General features: G+C 44.7%; 2 protein-coding genes across 2 annotated transcripts; both read left to right on the forward strand.

Annotated features, from left to right (window-relative positions):
- The first annotated feature begins 231 nt into the window (after positions 1-231).
- nrbp1 (nuclear receptor binding protein 1) lies at positions 232-7,280 on the forward strand. Its single transcript, XM_088402838.1, has 18 exons — positions 232-745; positions 940-1,190; positions 2,032-2,154; positions 3,308-3,409; positions 3,500-3,589; positions 3,682-3,722; positions 3,800-3,894; positions 3,960-4,043; positions 4,124-4,182; positions 4,369-4,467; positions 4,556-4,688; positions 4,761-4,851; positions 4,923-4,973; positions 5,059-5,194; positions 5,272-5,325; positions 5,399-5,462; positions 5,535-5,590; positions 6,094-7,280. Exons 2-18 carry the CDS (start codon positions 963-965, stop codon positions 6,187-6,189), a joined length of 1,602 nt encoding a protein of 533 aa, XP_088258964.1. The 5' UTR covers positions 232-745; positions 940-962; the 3' UTR covers positions 6,190-7,280.
- Positions 7,281-9,460: 2,180 nt separating this feature from the next.
- On the forward strand, positions 9,461-12,236 carry LOC148407176 (E3 SUMO-protein ligase ZBED1-like). The gene is made up of 2 exons (XM_088402837.1): positions 9,461-10,550; positions 11,044-12,236. Exons 1-2 carry the CDS (start codon positions 9,472-9,474, stop codon positions 11,696-11,698), a joined length of 1,734 nt encoding a protein of 577 aa, XP_088258963.1. The 5' UTR covers positions 9,461-9,471; the 3' UTR covers positions 11,699-12,236.
- The last annotated feature ends 36 nt before the right edge of the window (positions 12,237-12,272 follow it).

The raw sequence follows: 12,272 nt of genomic DNA on the forward strand, positions 1-12,272 counted from the left end.
ACGGTAGCAAATCGTTCATTCAAACGACATGAAAACACGTCAGCAAGCGGGAGTTTTTGAATAAAATCATATTTTATTTAGTTATCTTGGGTGCAATGGATTTTAAAAAAAATGGAAGAATTTCGAACCTTTCAAAAAATGTTTGATCGGAGAAGGGGCTGCAGTTTGCGAGACCTGGCAACCCGAGATCTGTGACGTGTAGCGCTTGAGTAGTGCAGTGTGCATCTGCAACTTGTCGCCATCACATTTGGCTGTGTGAAAACTCGCCTTTTCTCCAGACCTCGAATATGCCACGTTAATTGGCTCATTTACGTGCCTGTGGTGTTTTCAGTGAAACTTTTGCTATGTTAGGTTTCAGTAAATATATGTAGCCGTGTCGTAATGGTGGTGTTGTGTCAATTGTGTTAAATTTTCAGCGTTGTCCGGGGAGAATCATCTTGCGAGTAGCAGCAAGGTTAAGCCAAGGAGCGGCTGGCTGCTTCCGTAGGCTAACGCTAGTTAGCTTACAATTCCGCTTAGCGTTTCGAGTGACTTATTTAGTGAAAATTGAATTCCGTTGTGATTTTTTATTCGCTTTGGCCGCGTCCTCTAGCGAAGGAAGCTGGCCGAAATCTTAACCGAGGAACCCGGAGGATTTTTTTTCTGTTTAGCTAACGGAGCTAAAGTAGGAGAAAACAAGCTTGGGCTCGGAGAAGAAAGTCTGTGAAACTGGAGCTGATACCGTCACATTTCCTTCCTTTAACACGTACGTATTACATGTTGCGCTCGGGCTACTCGTATTTTTCATTCTGTTATGTTGTGGCCTATCCTTTATGGCATTTTTCAAAGCGCCAGCTGTTGTCAACGCCGCGCTAGCCTCCGCCGTGTGTAAGCTAACGATCAAGTCAATTCGATGCGTGCGATCGATGGATGATCGGGCCCGTCACTTTCGCACGGCAGGCTGCTCGGCGTGACCAGGCAACATGTCAGAGGGCTCCGAGAGCAAGCAGGCCCCGGACACTGTCCAGGAAGCCAAGGCCGAGCCGATGGCGGCCGCCGGTCAAGGCGTGTCGTCGGTGTCGCCCCCGGTGTCGGTGGTGAGTCAGCCGCCCGCCGCCGCCGCCACCGAGGACGAGGAGGAGGAAAGCGAGGATGAATCTGAGATCTTGGAGGAGAGTCCGTGCGGACGATGGCAGAAGCGCAGAGAGGAGGTATAGTACATCTTTACTCTTTGAACAGTCGTAGAAGTACCGATTAAAGTACCACTTGAGTAGAGATGGAACGACACTCAAATCCCATGAGACGAGATTGAGTCCATGAGAACAAGACGAGATTTTGGCCAAATGTGTGAGATCAAATAAATTCCAATGTCAGTTTTCCACTTTGCATTTTAATTCAAATTAACACAAGTGTGCAATTGTAAACATAAATGGGAGGGTCACTCTTTTAGTTAAGATGAAATGCATTACAGATCCTGTTAGCTGCAGTCGGAGTATTTTTTTGCATGTTTACAAACTGCCTGTCTTCCTGTCTTAAATCGATCCATTTTCTATAGCTGCTTATCCGTGAGGTTGCTGGTGCCTATCCCATCTGTCTACAGGCAGTAGACAGGGGGCACCCTGAACTGTTTACCAGTCAATTGCAAGACACACAGGGACAAATAACAATTCACACACTCAATTCCACCTAAGGCCAATTTGGAATGGCCTCTCCTATCATGCATGTTTTTGAAATGTGAGAGGAAGCCGCTGTGCTTGGAGAGAACCCAAGAAAACATTCAAACTCCCGCCCTCTGTCTTTCTTATCTGCTGTTTTATCTCGCTGCGACTGAAAAAAATGCCATCATAGGTGATTTGAAAGTAATCGGAGCATCCTGTATTTCGCCTTGTAGGGCTGCAGAAACGGTATTGAGACTAAGCGTATATATACCGGATCTTTTGCAGTGTGGGAATGAGCTGTCTTGTGGCGGTCTAATATCACAATATCTTGTTGAGCTCTCATCCTTCCTTACTGCATTACTGTCATAACACGGTTTGTATGTCCTCCTCGCAGGTGAATCAACGAAATGTCCCAGGCATCGATAACGCCTACTTGGCCATGGACACCGAAGAGGGAGTCGAAGTGGTGTGGAATGAAGTTATGTTCTCAGAAAGGAAAAACTTCAAGTTACAAGAGGTTAGCGGACTGCTACTTATAACTTTGTATGTTCCAAAATACAACCAACTCATTCTTACGATTTGGGAATGGTTGATTCCGTACTAGGCATGGGGGGTGTGATACCATAGGCAAAAATATCATTGTAATAAAATTGCAAATGTTGTTTTTACATTGAGAACAATCTTATTTTATTTTAATACTAAATATTGTTTGTTTGGTACATAATGAGATGTGTACCATCATGTTAAGTATTAATGAATGAAAAATAAATACTTAATACTATTCAATACTTATATATAACACCTAATACCTACTTAATACTAAGAAATAAATCAATCCAAAATTATTAGCGAGTCATTGTGCCCTGTCACTTAGAAGCTTCAAAGAAAAAATTTTTTTTTCAAAGAGGCGGCTTGCTGTCAACTCAAGCGCTTGTGATACTGTATAACTGTCCGATTATTGTGAAACTGCATGAATGTCCACTGTGATTTCACCCTAGACTTTGATAAAAATCCTTCAAACATGTTTTCAAAATAACTTTGAATGTTATCACTCGTAAACCCTTAAAATTAGGCAGAGAGCAAGTTTCAAATGTCAGTATTCAAATGTGCTATTCTTTCGGTTCTGTAAGAACAGCAAATGCCCAAACGTGGTCCTGTGTTACTCTGCGGGCCTGTCTTGCTCTTCTCATAACTGAGCGCTCCGGGTCCTTATGCTTCGGTGGCATTTGTTATTCCTTCGGCTCCATCCGAAGAGCTCGGGTCTGTTTACGGATCCGGCGTGTGGCTGGTGAGGCGGGCGGTTGAACTTCTTGTTCCTTACCTAATATGTTCTGCGTGGGATCCCAAATAATTGCCCCATTGTGTTACATAATTGCTACTGCGGTTTGCAATTTTCTGGCTAGTTTAACAGAAACGGTTCCCGGGGACACTTACCCCCTCCTATCTAAAGGGAGTCTTTTGGCACTGGCTGTTCAGCTCTGAAAGCCCTCAGTTACATTTGAGTTTTATGCCGCTTAAAAACAAGTGGTCAGTCATGTTGCCTGTGGCACAACGGCAGAGAACAAGCTCATCTTCTTGAGCGCAAAGTATAAATGAATGTGTCTTTTCCACATGTATTGTGGGAGGTTATTGTAATATTTCATTTTCTAACATTTTCTTTATCTCAACAGGAAAAGGTCAAAGCGGTTTTTGACAATTTGATCCAGCTGGAGCATTTGAACATTGTCAAGTTCCACAAGTACTGGGCAGACGTCAAAGAGAACCGAGCTCGGGTGCGCAGACGGCGCTCTTCTCTCATAATATTCATCTCGTGACAACCATGTTGACTTTGTCTTGCTTCTTCTTACATTTTCCCGCTTCAGGTCATCTTCATCACTGAGTACATGTCCTCCGGGAGTCTCAAACAGTTTCTGAAGAAGACTAAAAAGAATCACAAGACTATGAATGAAAAGGTGCGGGAAGTGATGATGAGATTTATTGCATGTTTCCCCCAGTTATGATTGTTTCTTTACGAGTTTGTTTTTGTTGTAAATGTTTGCGTCAGGCTTGGAAGCGCTGGTGCACACAGATTTTGTCTGCTCTCAGGTGAGTCATTGGGATGTCGGTATTTTGACACGTTCGCATCTGTCATTTGCCGCTAACCGTTTTGTTTTCCCCGGCAGCTACTTGCATTCCTGCGAACCTCCCATCATTCACGGCAACCTGACCTGCGACACCATCTTCATCCAGCACAACGGCCTCATCAAAATTGGCTCAGGTACAAGAATGTCACTGACTCTTGGGAAAATATAATCTCATCATTTGTTCTTTCGTTTGCCCCAGTGGCCCCAGACACTATTAACAACCATGTGAAAACATGTCGAGAAGAGCAGAAGAGTCTTCATTTCTTTGCTCCGGAATATGGAGGTAAGAACTTGACTTTTATGTATTACAGCATATTATTTTATGCACATTGAACTGATTGCTTCTTTTTTTTTTCCCCTCAGCTGTTGCCAATGTCACCACTGCGGTGGATATTTATTCCTTTGGAATGTGCGCCTTAGAGGTGAGGGCTGTTTTCATCACACTTGACCACAAGGATTCGTTTGTGCTACTAAACACATGAGTTTGAAAAAGGCTTATCCCAGCTGGACTGCTTGCTAGTCGAAGACACATAGAAGACCGTTTTTTTTTTTTAATCTTTAATTGAACCGACATGTATTTCACATGTCATTTTCCATCTTTCTGACAGATGGCAGTTTTAGAAATCCAGAGTAATGGAGATTCGTCATACGTTTCCCAAGAAGCCATAAACAACGCCATTCAGTCCCTCGAGGACCCCTTGCAACGGGTAAGCAGCCTTCTGCAGGAGGATGTTGGAGGAGGGAAAAAAAAAAAAAAACTCCTCCAGTTGGCATTTTCTTTTGCTTCTCTACCAGGAATTCATCCAGAAGTGTCTGGAGTTGGATCCGGACAAGCGCCCCACGGCCAGGGAGCTCCTGTTTCACCAGGCCTTGTTCGAGGTGCCCCTGCTCAAACTGCTGGCCGCCCACTGCATCGTCAGTCACCAGCGTGAGTGGAGACACTGCTGTGGAGGGAGCGTCTCCGCAATGAATGTCCTCACCTGGCCATATTTTGCCGCAGATATGATTCCAGAGAACGCGTTGGAGGAGATGACAAAGAACATGGACCCCAACCTGGTGATTGTGGAGGGGAAGGAGGGCGTTCAGATGAAGTGAGTGGGCTTCTCATTGGATAGACGAGAAGTTGGATTTAGGATGACTTTTTAAAAAAATTTTTACACAGGCTTTCCCAGTTTCCTGCCCTTGAGCTGGATAAGTTCCTGGAGGATGTCAGGTAGAATTACAAGACTGAATGAATTCCCTATCATTCATTGTTTAATGGCTGCGACATTGCAAGTTGTTCTTCCTTCGGGTGTCAGGAACGGGATCTATCCCTTAACGGCGTTTGGGATTCCGTGTCCGCAACAACCTCAGCAGGAGGCGGTGAAGTCGCCCATCGTGCCGCCCTCGGTCAAAACGCCTACGCCAGAACCTGCAGAACTCGAGACCAGGAAGGTGAGAACTAGCGACGGCGCCAATGCTAAGAAAGCCTTTGCTCGTCGCCTGACCGCGCCGCCGCCGGCTGTCCCCAGGTGCTTCAGATGCAGTGCAACATCGAACCCGTGGACGAAGGCGCCAAGCATCATGTGAGTCGCCTCGCCGTAATGTCACACGGAGCAAACGCACGCAAGCGTTTTAACTTCATGTCTCCCCTTTTAGCTGACTTTGCTGCTCAAACTCGAGGACAAACTCAACCGACACTTGAGCTGCGACCTGTTACCAAGTACGTGACGGTCTCGCCGACCGCTTCGCCGGCAGGCCGCTGATCCGGCTCATTGTGTCTTCTTTGCCCTAGACGAGAATGTGCAAGAGTTGGCCGTGGAGCTTGTTCAGCTCGGCTTCATCAGCGAGGTACGGGAGCTTCATACTGTGCGTTTCAGCACGTTTCATTTTCATGGCTGCCATTTCTTCCATTCTACTGCATGCTGAACAGGTTAACTCATTCACGTGGTGCATATTAAAAACAATACATAATATAGCGTGAAAACTAAGTTTCGCATAGTGCCATTGTTATTTTCCAATGTGTTCTTGTTTTGTTGTGATATATACCGTTTTAAAAATGCATTTTTCTACTTCTTCACATTTTTTTTGAATGACATGCCATGCTCAAAATTTGGGTAATGACCAATCATGGGTGACTATTGGTCATGTGATATTTACAAGCTGAGTCATGATCGTTGTTTATCTGAGCTTTGAACACATCGTTTTATGCCGACAGCGCAAACGTGTGGGTTTTTTTTCGTAGTATTAATTGTGTAAAATAATAATCAAATTTGACAAAAGTTTTACTTTTAAATAAATGGCCAATTGACCATGGCGCTTTCCTCACCTTTGCGTTGACTTTTGGTGTCCAGGGCGATCAGCCTCGTCTCGCGTGCGTTCTCGAAGAGGCCTTCTCCAAGTTCTACAGCCGCAACGGTTCCCTCAACCCCGTGACGGTCTCCTCGTAGCAAAGGACCCCCCCTCCCACCCCCTCAGCGGACCGCCGTCTCCCTCCTTGGACACAGAGGAGGAAAGCCTTGCTCTTGACTGCGCTGCCTCGCCGCAGTCTTTTTATGTTCTGGTGAGACAAAGCTGCCACTAAGTGGTTCTCGCTCTCCTCTATTTGTTTTTTTTTTTAATTATTATTTTATTGTTCTCGCCAACAAGTACAGCCATCAAGCCTCATCGCGACGTGAAGGAAAAAAAAATAGTTTCCCTTTGGATTGTTTCTTTTAACTTAAAAGTCATAATGTTTAATGGTGGAAAAAAGCGGTATTTTTCCTTAAGTCAGTATTAAACTGTATTTTTAACATTTTTATTGTTAAATAGCAGCCCCCCCCCCCCCCCCCCCCCCCTCCGGTTTACTGAAATGTTGTCAAATCAGCTGCAGTTGGAGAAAGTGTGAAGTCAAAAATATCCCAACTATTTGTGGTTGTAATTCACTTCCAGCTCAATTGTGGCCATTGCTGAATGTAAGATTTTACCCCCCCAATTCTCAGAACAAATGTTAAAAAAAACAACATAAAACCTGCTCATTCTCCTTATCACGCCATTGGAATTCTACTCGAATTGGGGCGGGCCCAGATAGGAAAACGGTTTTCCAGTGCTGTTACTTTTGACACAAGCGCCAGATGGTGATCAAGTCTGTGAAGGTGGCATTCATTTTACACGAGAGGCTGCTTTCCATCAATGTGAACATTATTAAGATGATGATTTTATTTTTACACTCGTGTCTGCTCTGTATGTGCTTTGCTAGTGGGTAAGCATCAACGCCAGCAACTTTCAGTCAAGTCGGTAAACAATTTCAAACGCGACCGCCAATAGTCAGGCGGTTTTGAAAGCGGCACAGTTTACACTTTTCTCTCCACTTGTTACTTTGAGTGAAAATGTCCCCCGACCCCAAACATGCCAACTTAGCGAACACGCCATCATCGGGGAACATTTGGGTTGCCTCTGCTGCGACTGTCTCACAGGGTGTGTACAGACTTGCTCTTTCTGCTATCTATTGGTTTGCCCTCTTTTTTCACTTCCTGAGAATAAAAAATATATATATACTGTATATATCATGAATCATCTATTCTCACAAATGCATTTTAGCCAGAGGCGATGGAAAAAGGACTGAAATGATACACACAAATGAGACAAAATTCATTCATTTATACTAAAATCATTATTTGAATTCTCCATTCTTGGTTGATTTAAGAAAGGGTAGCCCTTGTACAAGTACTGTATACTCTTGTACGTACCTCACGTCACAATGTGTGCTCCCGATACATTTTCATGCTGACAAAACACTGTTGTACAAATTGACAAAAAAGAGGTTTCATAATAAAAGTAAAGCCGGCGGACTAAAAATAGTTTTGATAGAAAACACCTTGGAAACACGCTCTAAATAAAAAGCTACCCCGCGAATTGTTGACATCACAGTCGAGGAGTTTCATCCTGCTGTTGCTCCAAATATCCATTCTGTACAATTACATGTAGGAAAAAGAAAAGCAAAACTACAAAACAAAACCAAAAAAAAGAAACAATACATAGCACTTGAGTCCAAACACATCACTCGTTCACATTAACGTGGTGTCTTACTTCCCTGTTTGAAAGTCACGTTTATAGGCACAGTAATTCCGTCGGCGGAGCGCGTTTGGTCTGCCGGGCTCCGATCCTGGACCAGGTCTCCATCCAAACGCGATGACGTTTGTCAAATGTAGCATCATTCAAATCGTAGTAGCCGTTTTTATAGACAAAAACACATCGTTGCATACTAATTGCCTTAAAAAGGTAGAATATTCAAATCCCCACCTGCCATATTTTTGTAGGGTATAAACCTGGTCCCAAAAGTCACCATGCGCTTCCCGTTTTTCTATTTCAGTGTCAGATAGAACGTCACATGACATCGGAGCGGCATTGCAAAATTGTCCCTAGGCAAAAGTTCCGAATCGGCCCTGTCTGATTTTCAGCGCCATTTTGAGAGCTTTATTGCTGACGGTTTCTGCTATTCAAGGCAAGCTTCTCCAAAATGATTTGTTCTTGACCAACCGTTGCATCGCCAGGTAGCAATTTCGCTATGCCGCAACAACGCCATTGCTGGCTGTCCAACTGATACTTGAAAGAAAATAGTCAAAGGAAAATGCGTCATAAATTTCAGGACCTCCTGTATAAGTATAAAAACAACGTTTGAGGCCATAATGCTGCTTTAGGACAGTAAAGCATCATAATCACAATAGGATACAGTTGCAGCTCTTTTTATATATATATAAAGATTAGGATTTGATAAATATAAAAAGTTCACAAAATTTGGATCACATGCCTTTCGTTGGACAATATGCGAATAATATATCGTTGTGACACAGAATGATGAATGAGGCGTTTACCGGTAGTCATTCAAAAAGACAATACTGATTTGAATTGAAAATGAGTTGCAATTTGCAAGTTCATTTCTGACATCAAATTCAACGGAGGTGGTCAAATTTCCAGAAGAGCGCTAATTAAAATAAACACATTCATTTTAGTGCACACATCTTCTCTCTGTTGCGGAATTTTCCATTTATGAACATAGCTTTTTCTATTGCAGGTTTACCTTGCTATTCTCTTGCAAATTTTCCTTTTTAAAATAAACAATTTTATTAAAAAGTGGATGTAGATTTTTTCAACATCCACTGCGTGTATTTTTATTTATCACTCTTTTTCTTGATATTTTTCCTCCTAAATTTGAACCAGATAAAATCTATTGTAGATGTTTGTGTGTGATTACCAAAATACTCGCAGTAACCAAAATCCGTGAAGTAGATTGAACATTTTTTGTTGCTATGTTATTGTTCCCTATTTTGTTTGTTTAACGACATAAAATTGATTTTTTTTCATCTGGTCGGATTTAGAGGGAAACAAAAGAAAATAGCAAGGTAATCTTTAATAGATTGATCATGAATGAAAATCCTTGTAGTATTATTCCCTGATAAATAAAATAGCATTTTTCATACTTATTTAAAATGAAGACCAATTGCAAACTAAGTCTGCAACAGAAAAAGTAATGATCAGAAATGAAAATTTGCGGTAGAATGAAAACGCAGTTTTCTCTTGATTGCTGTGTTTTAAATGTGTCATCGTCGCTGTGCGTCAAATGTATCTCCAAAATCTGATTTTTTTTTAAATGTATGATCGTTTAGGGTTGTGCATTTGCGCGAAACATAATGCGGAACATTTGTCAGCACACAGTTTCCAGTACACCGTTTACCCCGACGGACTCGTCAAAAATGGAGTATTCCGAAGAAAGCCCCGGGCACGGCGTGCTGGGAGGCAGGTTTATATTCAAAAAACTACCCCACGGAGGCGTCGATAAGAGCGTGGTCTTGTGCATCATCTGCCAAAAAGAGTTCGCGTACCACCGCAGCAGTTCGACCCTCCGCTACCACCTGAACGCGAAGCATTCCGCGGCCAGCGCAGATGCAGCCGCCGCCCCCACCGCCGTAGCGTTTAGCTCTGGCAAACGCGACGGCGTGAAGCCGACGGCGGAAAATCTGACAAACTCGCTCGCTGCGTGGATCGCTCTGGACTGCAGGCCGCTATCGGTGGTCGAAGACAAAGGGCTGGAAAACGTGCTGCGGGTCGCCACGTGTGACCCGACTTTGAAACTGCCTTGCACAAAGACCATTTCAGACCTCGTCCAACAGTTGTACGACACCGAGAAAAATTCCAAATCGGAAGCGTTAAAGAAAGCTCAATTCGTGGCTCTGACCGGGGACCACTGGACCTCCTTTCCCGATGTCAATTACATCGGCGTCACGGCGCACATTGCCGGAGTCGCGGACTGGATGTGGCATTTGCAGTCTTTTGTCCTGACCGTGCTGCAGACGGACGCCAAACACGCGGGAAACTGCGCCGAGCAGCTTCTCTCAGTGGCGGACGCGTGGGGGCTTGAACAGCGGATCACCACGATCGCAACGGACGGCCTCTGTTCCGCAACGCGGCTCCCGTTCCAACACATGCCATGCATCGCTCACATCCTGCAGCGGAGTGTCACGGCCGGCGTCGCGGAAGCCGGCTTTCACGGCGCCTTGGCCAAATGTCGCGAGATCGTGCGTCATTTTAAACGCAGCTTTGCGAACACGGAGGAACTGTACCAGGAGCAATCAAGACTGGGCCTAGAGGAAGAGCCGCTCATACCGGACGTCTTCCCGAAATGGAATTCCACGCTCGATATGATCTCGTGTCTGCTGAAGAATCAAGAGGCAGTTTTAGCGGCTTTAGACAAAAAGAAGCTGGAGGTGGCCGTGTTAACGCCATCCGAGCTTCTGGAACTTCAAAAGCTGGCGGCCGTCCTTGAGCCATGCAGGTGAATAATACGAAACTGTTTACTTCAGAAGTTGCTCTGGATGGGAAGGTGACCGTTGTCACCTTCAAAGTAAAAGCATACCGTGGCCGTTATTATGCCACACTTTATTTTGAAGCACTGACTGACCTCAGACGTTTGGCTGCTTTACTATAACGGAGACCATTTGCAGACAGCGTACTTCTGGTCCGTACATTCATTTTAATTTCTGCCTGGTAAATGTGTCTATTCTGTCATCCAGGCGCGTAATACAACATACGACGTTTTCTCATTACAGCGCGTTTCGGCGACGGTGGCTTGACTTTTTTTGCATTGCAGGTTTATGTCACTATTTTTATGGCATTTTTTTCTTTTTAATTTAGGCCAGTCCAAAACAGCATTTTTTTGTTTATTTTTGCATACATTTTCATTTTACCACCACACCTATTGCAGGTTTACCTCGTTATTTCCCTTGACTAATTTTTTTCAATCAACTAAACGCTTTTGTCCACTGCAGATTTGTGACCGAGCTGCTGGGAGGTGAGACATACGCGCCGTGCTCGGTGGTTTTACCCGCCCTATGCCACCTGCGCCACACCATGGAGGTCTCCGATGAAGACCCGGAGCCCATTGTGAAATTCAAGAGCGCCTTCACGCAAGACTTATCCCGACACGCGGCGACGCTCAACCAGCAATGGCTCCGCACGGCCACCGTGCTGGATCCCCGCTTCAAGGATTTAAAGTGTCTGGCCAGGGCGGAGCGGGAAGACGTTTGGAGCGGCCTGGAGGCCCTGCTGCAAGAACAGTACGAGGGCAGCGCCGCGCAGGAGCCGGCCAAGAAAAAGAGGCTCCTCCTCTCCCCGTTTGATTCCGACTCGGATTCCGAAGAGGAGGCCCCGTGTAGCCGGGCCCTCAATTTATATCGGGCCGAAGCCACCATCGGCGAGACGGACTGCCCGCTCCAGTGGTGGTCCACCCGAGCGGGGACGCATTCGCAGTTGTCGGTCCTGGCCCGCAAGTATCTGAGCAGCCCCGCCACTTCGGTCCCGTGCCAGAGGCTCTTCTCGCTCGCGGGTCACCGGGTTACAAAAAAGAGAGCGGCCCTCGGCTCGGAAAATGTCAACACGCTGGTTTGTCTTAGCAGCTGGCTGAAGGACAGGCAGAATAAGTAAGGACGGGGGGCGGGGCTTGCCGTTTTGCACTCAAACCTTTCGAAAACCAGATGGCCTAAGGCTCAAAATGACTTTGGTGAACTCGAATCCTTTTACGTGGCGATGGGACCGAATGTTTTCGTTGAGTAATAGGAGGGGCGTGCGTTATCGCAGTTTTGTGCAAGCTCGGAACCGCGTGCGGACCAAATGGTTGCAAAGCTCCGTTGCCTCGTGAAGCTTCGTTTAGCCGTCGCTACTTCAAGTGATCGTTAATAGTACTTGTTATAATTGATTGTTGTTGTTTTACGGGGGTCCTACACTCAATTGTTCTGTTCGATTTTGACCAGTCTCTTGTTCTACTGTCTTACTGTCTTGTATCGAAATGTGATCAAATGTTGGTTTTTTTTTTTTCAATTAGCAATATATGTTGGTAAATGTTTTAGGGGAATGAATGTGAGTAAAATGTAGGAAATGAAACAGTTTTTCATTAGATTATATTTTACATCAGTGCATGTAAATGTGTGCGTGAGTGAGTGTATGTATGCATATATATATATATATATATATATATATATATATATATATATATATATAT

Source organism: Hippichthys cyanospilos, chromosome 20 (assembly GCF_059441005.1).
Source record: "Hippichthys cyanospilos isolate Australia breed blue-spotted pipefish chromosome 20, RoL_Hcya_1.0, whole genome shotgun sequence".
Taxonomy (NCBI): Eukaryota; Metazoa; Chordata; class Actinopteri; order Syngnathiformes; family Syngnathidae; genus Hippichthys; species Hippichthys cyanospilos.

Excerpts from the sequence above, each read along its gene's own strand:
- nrbp1 (XM_088402838.1), top strand. The coding sequence starts at position 963 with ATGTCAGAGGGCTCCGAGAGCAAGCAGGCCCCGGACACTGTCCAGGAA. Across the intron at positions 3,410-3,499 it reads TCAAAGAGAACCGAGCTCGG|GTCATCTTCATCACTGAGTA; the intron begins GTGCGCAGACGG and ends TTCCCGCTTCAG. Across the intron at positions 5,195-5,271 it reads CAGAACTCGAGACCAGGAAG|GTGCTTCAGATGCAGTGCAA; the intron begins GTGAGAACTAGC and ends GGCTGTCCCCAG.
- LOC148407176 (XM_088402837.1), top strand. The coding sequence starts at position 9,472 with ATGGAGTATTCCGAAGAAAGCCCCGGGCACGGCGTGCTGGGAGGCAGG. Across the intron at positions 10,551-11,043 it reads GCCGTCCTTGAGCCATGCAG|ATTTGTGACCGAGCTGCTGG; the intron begins GTGAATAATACG and ends TGTCCACTGCAG.